The sequence below is a fragment of the Aotus nancymaae genome, unplaced genomic scaffold (assembly GCF_030222135.1).
Source record: "Aotus nancymaae isolate 86718 unplaced genomic scaffold, 86718_ANA_hifiasm-v0.15.2.pri h1tg000049l, whole genome shotgun sequence".
Classification (NCBI taxonomy): domain Eukaryota; kingdom Metazoa; phylum Chordata; class Mammalia; order Primates; family Aotidae; genus Aotus; species Aotus nancymaae.
This window is the reverse complement of record NW_026988463.1, coordinates 21,555,640-21,573,354: the sequence shown is the minus strand read 5'-3', so window position 1 is coordinate 21,573,354 and position 17,715 is coordinate 21,555,640. Positions and strand designations below refer to the sequence as shown.

Genomic DNA, 17,715 nt, shown 5'->3' with positions numbered 1-17,715 from the left:
AGTCTGAGAGTTTGAGACCAGCCTGGCCAATGTGGCAAAACCCTAACTCTACAAAAAATGCAAAAGTTAGCCAGGTGTGGTGGCACAATTACTCAGGAGGCTGAGGTAGGAAGATCGCTTACGTTCAGGAGGTTGAGACCACAGTGACCATGATTGCACCACTATACTCCAGCCGGGACAACAGAGTGGTACCCTGTCTCAAAAAAACCCAAAAAAACAAACAAAAAAAACTGATAACCAGTTAAATGGTTTAAGTTTAAAAATAAAAGATAGACCAGGCGTTGTGGCTCATGTCTGTAATCCTGGCACTTTGGGAGGCCGAGGCGGGTGAATCACGAGGTCAGGAGTTCGAGACCAACTTGGCCAATATGGTGAAACCCTGTCTTTACTAAAAATACAAAAAGATTATCTGGGTGTGGTGGCACGTACCTGTAGTCCCAACTGCTCGGGAGGCTGAGGCAGGAGAATTGCTCGAACCCAGGAGGCGAAGGTTGCAGTGAGCCAAGATTGCACCACTGCACTCCAGCCTAGGGGACAGAGCAAGACTCCATCTCAAAATAAATAAATAAATAAATAAATAAATAAATAAATAAAAGATAAGCTTAGAAACCCATGTCAGTGAAATCTTTAGGTCTCCACTAAAACTATTCTTACTACTCTGATCTATAACTTAAATAGGATCTAATGTGACAGTGCCACCTGTTGTCCAGCAAGGGAGCCTATGGAATTCCCGAAGGCCATTTTCTTCCCATCTAAAAGTGATGTTCGAGTGAACAGGAATGTTTTTATCTTAGCTTCAGGTAAAATGTATCTACCTGAAGTAAGTTTCCCTTGTTCTCATGATACACCAAAAATAAGGGGAAGAGATAATTTTAAAGGTACCCCTCGACTAGGAGTGAGGAGTGACAGAGGAACTTTGTTTCAAGTGGAAACTTTCCATCAGTTACTTTTCCAAAGTCATTTCCAGCCATTAGGGACTTAAACCATTGTTCTCTTGCCTTGAGACAGGAGGCACAGTAGATCTTCTTCTAAGAAGGGGGAAAGCCTATCTTACTTTGCAGTAATGACTTATTGAGCCTGTTTCTGGTGTGGCTTATTTTCTTTATTTATTTTTTCTTATTTCTTTTTATTTATTTATTTTTCCAAACCCTTGTGTTGAGGGCCAATTTTTTTTTTTTTTTTGAGACAGAGTCTCGCTTTGTTGCCCTGGCACAATCTTGGCTCACTGTAACCTCCGTCTCCGGGTTCAAGTGATTCTCCTGCCTCAGCCTCCTGAGTAGCTGGAATTACAGGCATATGCTACCACATCCAGCTAATTTTTTTTTTTTTTTTTTTTGTATTTTTAGTAGAGACAGGGTTTCACCATGTTGGTCAGGCTCGTCTCGAACTCCTGATCTTGTGATCCGCCCACCTCAGCCTCCCAGAATACTGGGATTACAGGCGTGAGCCACCGTGCCCGGCTGAGGGCCAGACAGGGCTATTGAAATAGATTGCAGTGAGGGCACTGCTCTGCTACGTATGAAACCCCCACCTAGAAGCAGGTCATCTACGAATGGTCTAGTGCCAGGTTCCCCATATTTTAGTGTTTATAATAGTTGTGAATCACTGTTTAGATGTTCATCACTCATTTGCTGGAATGAACTTGACTATGGTTGGAGAGAATTCCTTATACAGGGTCATGTCATTCATGTTGCTGATTGAAGTACTTTTCTCCATCCTTGTTATTTTTCCTTGAACTGACCTAATTCATTCTTAGGATTTTGTTTTGTTTTGTTTGTGACAGGGCCTTGCTCTGTCACGCAGGCTAGAGTGCAGTGGCATGATCATGGCTCACTGTAGCCTCGGCCTCCTGGGCTCAAGCCATCTTCCTGCCTTAGCCTTTCAAGTAGCTAGGAATACAGGTGTGTGCCACCATGCCTGGCTAATTAAAAAAAAAAGTTTTTGTAGAGATAGGATCTCACTGTGTTGCCCAGGCTGGTCTCCAACTCCTGGCCTCAAGTGCTCCTGCCACCTTGGCCACCCAAAGTGCTGGGATTACAGGCATGAGCCACCATGCCCGACTTTATTTTTTTTAAGAAAAAATCTTTTTTTTTTTTCCCCCAGACAGTCTTACTCTGTCGCCCAGGCTGGAGTGCAGGGGCACAATCTCGGCTCACTGCAACCTCCACTTCCCAGGTTCAAGCAATTCTCCCGCCTCAGCCTCCTGAGTAACTGGAATTACAGGTGCCTGTCATCACACCCCAGCTAATTTTTCTATTTTTAGTAGAGACAGGGTTTCACCATGTTGGCCAGGCTGGTCTCGAACTCCTAACCTCAGGTGATCTGCCTGCCTCAGCCTCCTGAAGTGTTGGATTACAGGCATGTGCCAGTGTGCCTGGCCAAGAAAAAAAAAATCATTCATGAGTTCTTGCCTCTTCTACTACTTCTTGTATCACAAGGATAAAAACAGCTCATATCCATACATACAAATGCCTTTCATCATCTAAGAAAAAGAACTTAGACTTCTCAGACTTCTGTTTGGTCTTCATCCTAGATTTTGGTAGACATGAGCTTCTGCTGATTTATACTTTTGGCCCGTGGCCCATTTTTTTTCAGGATGTAAGCATGGTAGCTGGGCTGTCACCTCCTGAAGGTCAGTTTAGCACTACAAGCCACAGGAGCCAGGGCCCATGTGTCTCCTTCAGACTTTTCCGCCTAGCAATTTAGTATGAAAAATTTCCAATATATAAAAATGTTGAAGGAATTGTACCGTGAATACCCATGTAGCCACCTCCTAGGTTGTACAGTGAACATTTTGCTTTATTTGCTTTATGGCAAATCTGCCCCTCTATCCTTGTCTCTGTTTTTTCAATAATCTATCTTTTTTTTTTTTGAGACACAGTCTCGCTCTGTTGTTCAGGCTGGAGTGCAGTGGTGTGATCTCAGCTCACTGCAAGGAGGGTCTCCTGGGTTCAAGTAATTCTCCTGCCTCAGCCTCCCCAGTAGCTGGGATTACAGGCACCCGCCACCATGCCCATCTAATTTTTGTATTTTTTCAGTAGAGACAGGGTGTAGGGCCACAGCTCCACAGGGTCACGGGGTGTCCCCTATTGCTGTGTTGAGTCACAGGATCCGAGAAATAGACAGGACACAGACGAACTATAAAAGAGCATCTGGGCTCTGGGGGCCACACCACCTATGAACGGAGACAGGCGAGGCCCTGAACGTCCAGAAGCGTGTGTATTTCTTAGGTACAAGGTAGGGGGAAGTGTCGTGAGTGAGGTCATATATAGGCTTAATGATAGGGCATACATAATCACAAGAGTAGCAAGTGAGGGGGCTACCCCATTAGGTCACCTAGCCAGAGAGGTGGGCCATGTGCAGTAGGGGGCTGTGCCATGCACAGTAGTAGAGGGTCATGTACAAAAAGGGGGTCTACCTCCATTAGGTCACCTGGGCAAGGAGGTGAGCTGTGTGCAACAAGTGCCGTGCGCAACACTTCTTATCTGGGGGCTGGAGACTTCAAAGAATTCCGATGGAAGGATGCTGTAAACCAATGCAGTGGGACCTGACAGAGTGTGCTCTTCTCTAAGATAATTTATAGGAGAATGATTTGAGCCATCCCAGTAGCGAGAAAAAGCTCACAGGGTGTACAGCTCCTGTGGCGCAATTACACCAGAGGGGTTCTTCTCCCTCAGTTGTTCACGAGATCTCAGGCCTGAGGCCTACTTTCCACAAGAACTGGATGCAAGATACAGCCACTCCTTTTCAGGAGGAATAACTCTTGCTCCAAGCCAGCCATGCAGCGGGTATTGAGTGCTGCCCTCTAGGCCCTGACCTGCCACATAGTGTATGCCCTTTCAGGCAGGGGCGCTACCCCCTGAGTCATTGGTTCTTGTCCTGGCCTGGTTGTTTTTCCCATGTATTTGCTTCTGCACTGTGACTGCTCTTGGCATTCCTCCTACGATAAACTACTATATGATTATATAGAAAGATTATATAAATCAGCACTAAATGTGTCAATATAGCTCTGACTAAAATCCAATATATGATTGTATAGAAAGATTATATAAAACTAAGTGTGGTTTTATATATATAAGCTAGATATAAGATTATATGGAACTAAGATTGATTATATATATGTTAGATATTAGTAAGCAGTAAGTTATACTTCAAGCACTAATTGTGCCTGAGTCTGCACAGCTCTCCTTCCTCAGTGCCCACATGGGGGGTTACCCACAACTGGGTTTCACCATGTTGGCCAGGATGGTCTCCATCTCCTGATCTCATGATCTGCCCGCCTTGGCCTCCCAAACAGCTGGGATTACAGGCGTGAGCCACTGTCCCCAGCCTAATCCATCTTATTTTATTTTATTTGTTTTTGAGATGGAGTCTCTGTCGTCAGAGTGGAGTGCAGTGGTACAATCTCGGCCCACTGCAACCTCCGCCTCCTGGGTTCAAGTGAGTCTCCTGCCCCAGCCTCCTGAGTAACTGGGACTACAGGTGCATGCCACCACTCCCAGCTAATTTTTGTATTTTTAGTAGAGACGGGGTTTCTTTTTTTTTCTTTCTTATCTTTATTTCTTAGAGACGGGTTTTCACCATGTTGGCCAGGATGGTCTCGATCTCTTGACCTCATGATCCGTCTGCCTCGGCCTCCCAAACTGCTGGGATTACAGGTGTGAGCCACCACGATCAGGGAATCCATCTTATTTTTAAAAGTTATTTTTATTTTTTATATAAAAATATTAAATTAAACAGAGATGAGGTCTCACTACGTTGCCCAGACTGGTGTTGAACTCCCGGGCTCAAGTGATCCTCCTACCTCAGCTTCCCAAAGTGCTAGGATTGCATACGTGAGCCAACGCGCCCAATCATCTTACTTTTTTTTATTCATTTCAAAGTAAGTTATAAGGCCAGGTGTGGTGGCTCACGCCTGTAATCCCAGCACTTTGAGAGGCCAAGGTGGGCGGATCATCTGAGGTCAGGAGTTCGAGACCAGCCTGGCTAACATGGTGAAACCCCATCTCCACTTAAAATACAAAATTAGCTGGGCGTGGTGGCACATGCCTGTAATCCCAACTACTTGGGAGGCTGAGGCAGGAGAATTGCTTCAGCCTGGGAAGTGGAGGTTGCAGTGAGTGGTGATCGTGCCACTGCACTCCAGCCTGAGCAACAGAGTGAGACTCTGTCTCAAAAAGAAAAGAAACTGCCAGACCTTTGCCCAAAGTGGTTGTACCTTTTCCACTCCTACACAGTGTGTGAGAGTTCTGGTTGTTCCACATCCTTGCTGAAATTAGGTGTTGACATTCTCTTTAATTTTAGCCATGCTGGTGGGTGCGTAGTAGTATCTCATCATGGTTTTCATTTGCATTTCTCTGATGACTAAGGACACTGAGCAACTCTTCACGTGCTTATTGGCCATTTGTGCATCTTCCTTTGTGAAATGTCTATTCAAGTCTTTGTCCATTAAAAAAAAAAACAGGTTATTTGCCTGTTATTATTGAGTTGTAGCAGTTCTTTGTATGTCTTAAGACAAGCCCTTTGTCAGATACGTTTTGTAGATATTTTCTTCCAGTCTTCATTAGCTTGATCAAAATCAAGACCTCGGCTCAAGCCACAGATTACAATGCAATAATAACAAGGCAAATACCCCTGTTTTTTCAAATGGCAAAAGATTTGAGTAGACACTTGACAAAGAAAGATGTACAAATGGCCAACAAGCATGTGAAAAGTTGCCCAATGTCCTGATCTTCAGTGAAATGCAAATTAAAACTACAATGAGGTGGGGAGTTGGGGAGAGATAGCATGGGGAGAAATGCTAGATATAGGTGAAGGGGAGGAAGGCAGCAAATCACACTGCCACGTATGCACCTATGGAACAATCTTGCATGTTCTTCACATGTACCCCAAAACCTAAAATGCAATTAAAAAAAATTTTTTTTTAATGTAAGTATGTAAGTGATTTTTTTTTTTTTTTTTTTGAGATGGAGTCTTGTGCTGTCTCTCAGGCTGGAGTGCAGTGATGCGATCTCAGCTCACTGCAACCTCAGCCTCCCAGATTCAAGCAATTTTCTTTTTCTTTACTGGAAAAGTCCAGAGGAAAGCACGAGCAAGCAATTTTCTGCCTTAGCCTCCTGAGTAGCTTCCATTACAGGTGCCTGCCACCATGCCTGGCTAGTTTTTATATTTTTAGTAGAGATGGGGTTTCACCATGTTGGCCAGGCTGGTCTTGAACTCCTGACCTGGTGATCCACCTATCTCGACCTCCCAAAGTTCTGGGATTACAGGTGTAAGCCACTGTGCCTGACTTTTTTTTTTGTTTTTTTTTTTTTTTGAGACTGAGTTTTGCTCTATCACCCAGGCTGGAGTACAATGGCACTATCTGGGCTCACTGCCACCTCCACCTCCCTGGTTCAAACGATTCTCATGCTGCAGCCTGCAGAGTAGCTGGGACTGCAGGCTCACACCACCTTGTCCTGCTAGTTTTTGTATTTTTTAGTAGAGATGGGGTTTTGCCATGTTGGCCAGGCTGGTCTCCCAACTCCTGGCCTCAAGCACTCCACCCACCTCAGCCTCCCAAAGTGCTGGGATTATAGGCGTGAGCCAGCACGCTAGGCCTCAAATTTTTTTTTTCTTTTGAGTTGGAGTCTCACTCTGTCACCAGGCTGGAGTACAGTGGTGTGATCTTGGCTCATTGCATCCTCCACCTCCTGGGTTCAAGCGATTCTGCTGCCTCAGCCTCCCGAGTAGCTGGGACTATAGGTGTGCACCACCATGCCCAGCTAATTTTTGTATTTTTAATAGAGACAAGATTTCACCATGTTGGCCAGGATGGTTCTCAATCTCTTGACTTTGTGATCCACCCACCTCGGCATCCCAAAGTGCTGGGATTACAAGCGTAAACCACCGTGCCTGGCCACGAATTTTTAAAACAACATTTAAAAATAACAAATTTGGTGTTGGTATAGAGGGTGAATTGATGAGGCTATGCTGGAGACAGGTAAGAACCTTTGTCTGGTAGAGGATGGTGATGGAAATGTTGAAGTTCAAGAAGAATGAGCAGTTGTTAGGACCTGGTAACTGATGAATGGACCACAAGAAAGGAGAGTCAGAGGGTGGTTTTCATCCTGGTTGAATGGAGGCAGTACTGACAGGAACAGAGAAGTTGAAGGAAACAGGTTTGGGGAGGTCAGTGGGAAAAGAATAAATTTTAATTTTGCCTGCTTTTAAATTCCAAGTGAGGGTGACACATCCTAACAGTGACATCCAGTAGGTGGTTGGGAGAAACACAAATTGGAGAGCCCTCAGCAGTTTAGCTATTTTTTGTTTTTCTGAGACAGGGTTTTGCTCTGTCTCCTAGGCTGGAGTGCAGTGGTGCAATCTCAGCTAACTGCAGCCTCCACTTCCTGGGCTCAGGTGAGTCTCCCACCTCAGCCTCCTGAGCAGCTGGGACTACAGGTGAACACCACCACACTTGGCTAATTATTTTTTTTTGAGACAGAGTCTTGCTCTGTCACCCAAACTGGAGTGCAGTGGCATGATCTTGGCTCACTGCAACCTCTGCCTCCTGGGTTCAAGACATTCTCCTGCCTCAGCCTCCCCAGTAGCTGGGATTACAGGCCTGAATCACCATGTCCAGCTAATTTTTGTATTTTTAGTAGAGACAGGGTTTCACCAGGTTGACCAACCTGGTCTCAAACTCCTGACCTCGTGATTCACCTGCCTCAGTCTCCCAAAGTGCTGGGATTACAGATGTGAGCCACCGCACCCAGCCACCTGGCTAATTTTTAAACCTTTTTTTTTTTTTTTGGAGACAGAATCTTGCTTTGTTGCCCAGGCTGGTCTCAAACTCCTAGGTTCAAGTGATCCTCCCATCTCCATCTCCCAAAGTGTTGAGATTACAGGCATGAGCCACTGCACCTGTCCTGAATTTGTTTATTAACTCTAAAAGTATTTTGTAGATTCTTTAAGTTTTTTACGCATAAGATAATATCATCTGTGAACAGAGATAACTGTTTTCAATTTCATGCCTTTTATTTCTTTTTCTTGTCCAGTTGCTCTGGCTAGGACTTCTGGTACTTTGTTGAATAGAGTGGCAAAAGCAGGCATCGTTATCTTGTTCCTGTTCATCGGTGAAAAGCTTTCAATCTCTCATTATCGAATATCACCTTAGCTGTGGGTTTTCATGTATGGCCTTTATTATGTGGAGGAAGTTTTCTTCTATTCCTAGTTTATTTAGTGTTTTTCTCATGAAGGGTGTAGGATTTTCTGCAATTTATTTTCTGCATTAATTGAGGTGCTCACGTATTTTTTCCTTTCATTCTGTTAATGTGGTATATACAATTGATTCATTTAAAAAGTTAGAGATTTATAACTTTTTTTTTATATTTTGAGTCTGGTCTCAAATTCCTAACTTCAAGTGATCTTCCTGTTTTGGCCTCCCAAGTGCTGGGATTACAGGGTTGAGCCACCGTGCCAGGCGTTGATTCATTTTTGTATAGTTGAATCATTCTCACATTCCTAGGTGAATCCTACTTGGTCATGGTTTATAATGTTTTTTAATATGCTGCTGAACTCAGTTTAGCAGTGTTTTGTTGAAGATGCTTGCATGTGTATTCATAAGGCATGTTGGTTTGTAGTTCTTTTCTTTTTTTTTTTTTTTTTTTTGTTGAGATGGAGAATTGCTCTGTTGCCTAGGCTGAAGTGCAGTGGGACCATCTCAGCTCACTGTAACCTCCGCCTCCCAGGTTCAAGCAATCCTTCTGCCTCAGCCATCCAAGCAGCTGGGATTACAGTCGTGCACCACTGCGCTCAGCTAATTTTTCACATTTTTATTAGAGATGGGGTTTCACCATGTTGGTCAGGCTGGTCTCGAACTCGTGACCTCAAGTGATCCGCCCGCCTGGGCCTCCCAAAGTGTTGAGATTACAGGTGTGAGGCACCACGCCTGGCCTGTAGTTCTTTCCTTGACTTTGTCTGGTTTTAGTATCAGAGTAATGCTGGCTTCATAGAATGAGTTGGGCAGTGTTCTGTATTAGTTTGTTAGTTGTTTCTGTAATAAACTACCTCAGACTGGGTAGTTTAAACAACAGAAATTAATTTTCCCAAAGATGTCAAGCCCAGAAGTTCAAGATAAAGGTGTTCACAGGATTAGTTTCTTCTGAGGCTGCTCTCCTTGACTTATACATGGGCATCTTTTTCCTATGTCTTTCCTTTCTATTTGTCAATGTCCTAATCTCCTCCTCTTAAAAGGACTCCAGTCATATTGGATTGGAGCCAACCATGTGATACTGTATCACCTTTATTACCTCTTTAAAGACCCTGTCTCCAAAGATAGTAACATTCACAGAATTTTAACATAGGAATTTTAGGGGACACAGTTCAGACCATAATATGTTTTCTCCTCTTCAAATTTTTTGAAAGTCTGTTAGACGGGTTGTTGTTAATTCTTCTTTTAATGCTTTCTAGAATTCACCGGGGAAGTTGTCTAGTTCTATTATTTTTTTTGTTAGGAGTTTTTTGATGACCAATTCAATGTTCTCATTAATGATAGGTCCGTTCAGAGTTTGTTTTTGTCTTTTGTTTTTTTGAGATGGAGTCTCACTCTGTCACCCAGGCTGGAGTGCAGTGGTGCAGTGTAATTTCACTGCAACCTCTGCCTCCTGGGTTTAAGCGATTCTCATATCTCCTAAGTTTTTTGCATTTTTAGTGGAGGTTAGATTTTGCCATGTTGCCCAGGCTGGTCTCGAACTCTTGACCTCAGGTGATCTACCCACCTTAGCCTCCCAAAGAACTGGGATTACAGGCATGAGTCACCACACCTGGCCTATTCAGAGTTTCTATTTTTTCTTAAGTTGGTTTCTTCAATAGATTATGTTTCTAGGAATTTGTTCACTTCATTTAGGTTATTCAGTTTGTTGGCATACAGTTATTCTGTTCATAGTCTCATAATCCTTTTTATTACTTTTTTTTAAGTTTTATTTTTAGTTGACACATAATAATTGTATAGTTTTTTTATTTCTGCAAAATTGGTGGTCGTGTCCTCACTTTCATATCTGATTTTTGTAATTTGAGTCCTCTCTTTTTTTCTTAGTTTAGGTAAAGGTTGTCAATTTTGTTGATCTTTCCAAAGAACCAACTTCTGGTTTATTTTTTTTTTAATTGATTTTTTATTCTCTGTTTTATTTTCTGCTGTCATCTTTATTATTTCCCTCTTTTAGCTAGCTTTGGGTTTAGTTTGCCTTTCTTTTTCTAGTTCCTTAATGTGTACAGTTAGCTTGTTGGTTAGAGATCTTTCTTTTTTAAAATTCTATGTGTTTATAGCTATAAATTTTCCTTAGCACTACTTTCACTGCATCCTGTAAGTTTTGAATTTTGTGTTTTCATTTTCATTTGCCTCAAGTTATTTTCTAATAAAATTTTGAATTTTATTGGTTTTACAGTTTTAAAATGTTTACCTTTTTGGCCTTAGAGTTGCCAGCTACAGCTTTTATTTTTTATTTTATTTCTTTATTTTTTGAGACAGAGTCTTGCTCTGTTGCCCAGGCTGGAGTGCAATGATGTGATCTCGGCTCAGTGCATCCTCTGCCTCCCGAGTTCAAACTGTTCTCCTGCCTCAGCCTCCCAAGTAGCTGGGATTACAGGTGCCTGCTACCATGCCCAGCTCATTTTTGTATTTTTCAGTAGAGACATTTTTGTATTTTTCATTTTTGTATTTTAAGCATTTCATCATGTTGGCCAGGCTGGTCTCAAACTCCTGACCTCAGGTGATCTGCTCACCTCAGCCTCCCAAAGTGCTGAGATTACAGGTGTAAGCCACCACGCCTGGCCCATAGTTCTCTCTCCAGTCAGTTTTTTGTGACCATTTGGAAAAAATGCTACATGAATGCATTTGTTCGATTTGAAAATAGTTAGACACTTGGGTCACTGATAGACATGAACTTGCCAGTTGTTCTGGGCAGTTTGCAAGTTCCAAGTCTTGCCAGTTTACTTTACTTTCTGAGCATGTTCACATTTGCCAAGGAAAGCTTTGGGCTTGTAGCTCTAAACTAAGCCACTTTTAATCTATCAGGGGAGATCCTTTTGGGCTGACCCAGGAGACAGCTTCTTTAAAAGGTGTACTTCTTTAAAAGGTGCTGTGGCTCACACCTATAATCCCAACACCTTGGGAGGTTGAGGCAGGAGAACTGCTTGAGGCTAGGAGTTTGAGACCAGCCTGGGCAACATAGTGAGACCCTGTCTCTATAAAATTAGTTAGGTGTGATAGTGCGCCCATAGTCTCAGCTACTTGGGAGGCTAAGGTGGAAGGATCACTTGAGCCTGGGAGTTTAAGGCTGCAGTGAGCTATGATTGTGCCACTGCACTTCAGCCTGGGACCGTTTCCAAAAAGTTTTTAATTTTTAACTTGCATTTATTTTTGTTTTTTTGAGACAGAGTCTCACTTTGTACCCAGGCTGGAGTGCAGTGCCGCAATCTTGGCTCACTGCAACCTCTGCCTCCTGGGTTCAAGTGATTCTTCTGCCTCTGCCTCCCAAATAGGTGATTGCAGGCACGCACCATCATGCCCGGCTAATTGTATGTTTAGTAGAGATGGGGTTTCACCATGTTGGCCAAACTGGTCTTGAACTCCTGGCCTCAAGTGATCCACCCACCTGGGCCTCCCAAAGTTCTGGGATTACAGATATGAGCCACCATGACTGGCCTCTCAAAAATGTTTTTTAAAAAAGGTAGACTCCTACTTGAGTGCATGTTCTAAGGCAGGTACACCTCTCTCTCACTGCAGGTTTTCCAGAAGCCCCATGAGGTGGTGACGGTGCTGCTGATTCAGACCCTGGGGGCCCTCACGCCCTCACTGCCCTCCTGCCTCAGCAGCGGCGTGGAGAGGGCAGGGCCGGAGCAGGAGCTCACCAGGCTGCTGGAGTTCTACGACACCACTGCCCACTTCGCCAAGGGCTTGGAGATGGCGCTGCTCCCCCACCTACGTAAACATTCCTTCCTCTCAGTTCTCCAGCTTGTCTTTACTTGCTCTTTCTGAAGCTTCTGGGGCCTGGGTTTGTTTGCCTTTTCAGATGACTGATTTTACAGAAATGGAAGGGATCCATGTTTTCCTTCTCAGCAGATGTGGAGGGCTTTTCCATGAAAACGTTGCCATCATGGAAATACTTGTTTAATATACTTGCCTGGCTCCAGTGCTGCCTGGGTGCTTTGCACACTCTGGGGAAGTGATGGACACCTCTCTGGGGGCTTGGGATGTAAAAGAGGCATCACAGTGAGGCAGGTAGATTTATGGCAAAGAGTTGGTGGCAGATTACACCGGGAGGCAAGTGTGCTGCTCATCCTTTGAAGTCATCATGAAGCGTCAGACAGTTCAACCTCAAAAGTCAGTTTTAGAGAACAAATACGCTACAGGGGCTTCCTCCCTCCCTCCCTCCCTCCCTCCCTCCCTTCCTTCCTTCTTCCCTCTCTTGTTGCTGCTTCCCGGGTTCAAGCGATTCTCCTGCCTCAGCCTCCCAAGTAGCTGGGATTACAGGTGTGCGCCACCACACCCTGCTAATTTTGTATTTTTAGGAGAGATGGGGTTTCTCCATGTTGGTCAGGCTGGTCTCCAACTCCTAACCTCAAGTGATCCGCCTGCCTCAGCCTCCCAAAGTGCTGGGATTACATACATGAGCCACCTCGCCTGGCCGCTACAGGGGCTTTTTGAAGAAGCGACAGCAAGTGTCCCAGAGCAGGGGAGCTGTGCTAAGAGTAAAGGTGGTTGTAGAGAAAATGAGCTTTCCCCAGTGGCTGACTGAGAGCAGAGCACCCCTTGCTCCCATTTGGGTAAACAACACCTGGTGTGTGGCATTCTCCGAGCTCTTTCCCGTTTATGCTAAAAGCTTCATAAATTTTTAAAGAACACAGACCCCATGACTCATGCTGCTCTCAAATCAGGAAATCCCTTCAGGAAGGCCTTGTTCTGCTGTTTGGCTGCTGTGTATCACTGACTTGGTTTATTTAATAGTTATTCTCTCTAATTACATTTGTGCATAATTGCCTCATACGTTCCAGGGAGTGTGTTTATTGTTCGGATTCCTGATGACTCATCAGTGTTTTTGGCACACTCACAGGCCAGGCCTTAGTTATGAGAAAGGCCCACTGGATGTGGGCAGCTTCCAGGAGACCGTGTTGCCTTTGTGGAAGTGGCTAAGGATAGTTGGGAGAGTTGGGCTAAGGAGAGTTGTCTGCAGCACAGTGGGACGAAGGTGGAGCAATTAACGGCTGCATCCTTCCCCTGGGATGGACATAGTAAGGAAGAGAACCACCCTTGAGACAGATCTAGCAGTGCTTTGCTAGTCAGCCACGGGACGAGTCTCGCTCTGTCACTCAGGCTGGAGTGTAGTGCTGCGATCTTGGCTCACTGCAACTTCTGTCTCCTGGGTTCAAGCAATTCTTCTGCCTCAGCCACCCGAGTAGTTGGGACTACAGGTGGGTGCCACCACACCTGGCTAATTTTTGTACTTTTTAGTAGAGATGGGGTTTTGACATGTTGGCCAGGCTGTTCTTGAACTCGTGACCTCAGATGATCGACTTGCCTGGGCCTCCCAGAGTGCTGGGATTACAGCAAGTGTGAGCCAGTGTACCTGGCCAGGACTTTAATTTTTTTTTTTTTAGACAGAGACTTGCTCTGTCGCCCAGGCTGGAGTGCAGTGGCATGATCTCGGCTCACTGCACCCTCCACCTCGCAGGTTCAAGCAATTCTTCTGCCTCAGCCTCCCGAGTAGCTGGGATTACAGGCGCCCACTACACGCCTGGCTAATTTTTTTTGCATTTTTAGTAGAGATGGGGGTTTCACCATGTTGGCCAGGTTGATCTCAAACTCCTGACCTCAAGTGATCCGCCTACCTCAGCCTCCCAAAGTGCTGAGGTTACAGGCATGAGCCACTGCACCCGACCTAGATTTCTGATGATTCTCCTTGAGATTTTAACTTTAACATTCTTTGGAAACACACAAATATAAAAATTAAAAAGAGAGCAAGAACAATCCATAAACTCATCTGTCAGAGCCACCAACAACACTGCTTCCAGTAATACAAATATACATTGTTCACAAAATATTAATATAAATATTTAATATCTACCATATAAATATTATATATAGAATGTAATATATATTTAATATATACTTTTATATATTTACATGTAATTATATATTATATAATATATATAAATATCTTAAAATATTGGTTGTAGACAGTCTTAATTTTTCTTTTTTTGAGACAGAGTCATGCTCTGTTGCCAGGCTGGAGTGCAATGGCAGGATCTTGGGTCATTGTGACCTCTGCCTCCCAGGGTAAAGTGATTCTCCTGCCTCAGCCTCCCAAGTAGCTGGGACTACAGGCATGTGCCACCACACCCAGCTAATTTTTGTATTTTTAGTAGAGACAGAGTTTCACTATGTTGGCCAGGATGGTCTTGATCTCTTGACCTCATGATCCACCTGCCTTGACCTCCCAAAGTGCTGGGATTACAGGTGTGAGCCACCGCGCCGAGCCATATTTTCATTTTTTGAAATGCTCGAAATAATATAAAGAGCATTTCTTATATAGTTAAATGTTTTCCTAAGACATAGTTTTGTTGTTTTTTGTTTTTTCAAGACAGGGTCTTGCTCTGTTGCCCAGGTTAGATTGCATTGGTGCTTTCATAGTTCACTGTAGCCTTATACCTTCTGGGCTCAAGTGATTCTCTGAATTCAGCCTCTTGAGTAGTTGGGACCACAGGCTAATTTTTAAATTTTTTGTAGAGACAGAGTCTCCCTATTTTGCTCAGGCTGGTCTCAAACTCCTAGGCTCAAGTGATTCTCCTGCCTTGGCCTCCCAAAGTGCTGGGATTACAGGTGTGAGCTACCACACTCAGTCAATTTACTACCATTTTTTAATCACTATGATATATGAAACTGTTATGAACTGTTTTATACATTAGCTTTTGAGCCTACCTCCGATTATTCCTTAGGATAAGTTTAAATTTGCAGTTGCTCAGAAATGAAAAATGTGAAGATATTTGTCACATTTTCTTCTTTAGAAAGTGTTCACCTGTTTTCTTATCTATCAGTAGTGAACGAAGGTGTCTGTGTCCCTGCACCCTCACCAACACTAGACTTTTTTCTCCTTTCCTTACCAGGTTCTTAGACAATTACTGATACATCATTTTAGTTTTTTGCTTTAGTTATTAGGGAGTTTGAAAGTCACATTATATAAAGTATCTTTTCTCTTTTGAATTGCTTATTTTTTAGCCTGTTACTCTGGGAGTTTAACCTTTTTGTGGTTAATTTTTAAGAGCAATTTATTTAAAATAATATATTATTAAATATATTATAAAAAGCAACAAAAGTATGTATTATAAGAATTAATGATATAGAGCTCTATGACACAAAATAGCTCTCCTTTAATCCCACTGTTAGGAATTTGGTGCATATTTCTGAAAGATTCTTATATAGTGAGAAATTTTTCCCATTGTTTATCAAATATGTTGTAAACATATCGTCTAACTTTTAATTTTACCTTGAACATTTTTTCTATTATTTTAATAGATAATACATGTACCTAATACAATTCAAAATAGAAAAGATTATGCAACATAAAGTAAATTTAAAAAAATTTAGGTTGGTTTTACCATTATAGAAAAAGTTGGAAAATACAAGGAAGGAAAAAAATAAATAATTCTCAACCTGCCATTCAGAAATAGCATTTTGGACCAGGCATGGGGGCTTACACGTGTAACCCCAGCCCTTTGGGAGGACAAGGTGGGAGAATCACTTGAGTCCAGGAATAATAGTGGCACACACCTGTAGTACTTGCTACTCAGGAGGCTGGGGTGGGAGGATCACTTGAGCCTGGGAGGCAAAGGCAGCGGTGACCTGTGGATGCACCACTGCACCTTAGTCTGGGGGACAGAGTGAGACCCTGTCTCAAAAAAAAAAAGAAAAGAAAAAAGAACTAACACCTTGGATTTTATACATGTGCAGATTTGATTACCACATTAGATGCACATTACTTTACCTAATCTCTACAAAACCTTGTAAATTGGTGCCAGAAATCGAGACCAGCAGATTTTTGCTGAGTGAGTATTGAAGGAGATGCAGCAGTTTAATTAGATGAAGAGGGGAAGGGAAGAAGATGGTCCTTCCAGACAGAAGGATCAACATGTGACCAGAGGAGAGAAGGCTGAGAGCTGGAGGAAGAGGGAAGGAGGATGAGGTTGTAGAAGCAGTAATAAAACTAGCTGGAGGAGGGGACCAGAAGGATGTGAGGACACCAGTAAGTAGGCTATTACATTTACTAATCCCCTGTTGAGACTATGTGCAAAGCTTTCTGATTCTGGGCCATGTTTCCATGAACATCCTTCTCTCTCTGTGTATTTGTTGATTTCTTTGAGATGATTTTCAGGAATTGAATTGCTGTGTTGTACAATATGCACATTTACATTTTGATACAGCATGTTTTTAAATTTTTATATGGTTGAACATAGGAATTTTTGGAATGCCTGGGCTATGGGGTATACTTTTGTTTTTTTGTTTTTGTTTCGAGACAGTCTGGCTCTGTTGTGCAGGCTAGAGTGCAGTGGTGTGATCTCAGATCACTGTAATCTCTGACTCCTGGGTTCAAGTGATTCTCCTGCCTCAGCCTCCCAAGTAGCTGAGAACACAGGTGCGTGCATCTCGCTCTGTCGCCCAGGCTGGAGTGCAACGGCAGCTAAATTTGTTTTGTATTTTTAGCAGAGACGGGGTTACACCATATTGGCCAGGCTGGTCTCAAACTCCTGACCTCAAGTAATTCACTCACCTTGGCCTCCCAAAGTGCTGAGATTACATGCGTGAGCCACCATGCCCTGCCTGTGGGGTATCCTGTTTCTGTGAAGTCCTAGGAACACATGGCATGGGAAATGTTCTTCCTGTATTGCCTTTTCTCTGTGGCAATTCTTTTTTTTTTTTTTTTTTGAGACAGAGTCTTGGAATCTTACTCTATTGCCCAGGCTGGAGTGCAGTGGTGCAATTTCGGCTCACTGCAGCCTCCACCTCCCAGGTTCAAGCGATTCTCCTGCCTCAGCCTCCTGAGTAGCTGGAATTACAGGTACCTACCACTATACCTGACTAATTTTTGTATTTTTAGTTGAGACGGGGTTTCACCATAATGGCCAGGCTGGTCTCCAACTCCTGGCCTCAGGTGATCCACTACCTCAGCCTCCCAAAGTGCTGGGATTACAAGTGTGAGCTATCGTGCCCAGCCTCTGTGGCAATTCTTGAACCTGAGCTTGATGAGGGTTATCTTTTGAAGGGATTCTTATTCATGATGGGTCATGGGATTCAGGGGGTTGGTGTCTTTAATAGTACTTTAGGCAAATCTGTGCAAAGCCCAAATTTATCCAGATATTTGCTGGACTGATTGTAGAAGAAGCTTCCATGAATGATAAAAGCTGCTTCACAAAATGTAGTCCCCTTTGGAGATCAAATGGGGAAAGTTCTAGTAGAGAGCCTCTTGATTGTTGCTTTCCCACAATTAATTTCAGATTCTTTGTTCATTATCATTTTACATTTCTGATTCCCTAAAGATGAACACAATCTGGTAAAAGTCATGGAGCTGGTGGATGCTGTGTATGATCCGTACAAACCCTACCAGCTGAAGTATGGCGACATGGAAGAGAGCAACCTCCTCATCCAGATCAGCGCTGTGCCTTTGGTAAAGTCACAGTGCGTCC

At 43.5% G+C, this 17,715-nt stretch overlaps 1 protein-coding gene across 1 annotated transcript in view; it reads left to right on the top strand.

Moving 5' to 3' along the window:
• COG7 (component of oligomeric golgi complex 7) overlaps positions 1–17,715 on the top strand; it is a 69,322-nt gene that overhangs the window by 15,980 nt on the left and 35,627 nt on the right. Inside the window, exons 7-8 of the mRNA XM_064362571.1 lie at positions 11,765–11,963; positions 17,569–17,696. Coding sequence (XP_064218641.1) covers positions 11,765–11,963; positions 17,569–17,696 — 327 coding nt within the window. The remainder of the gene's footprint in view (positions 1–11,764; positions 11,964–17,568; positions 17,697–17,715) is intronic.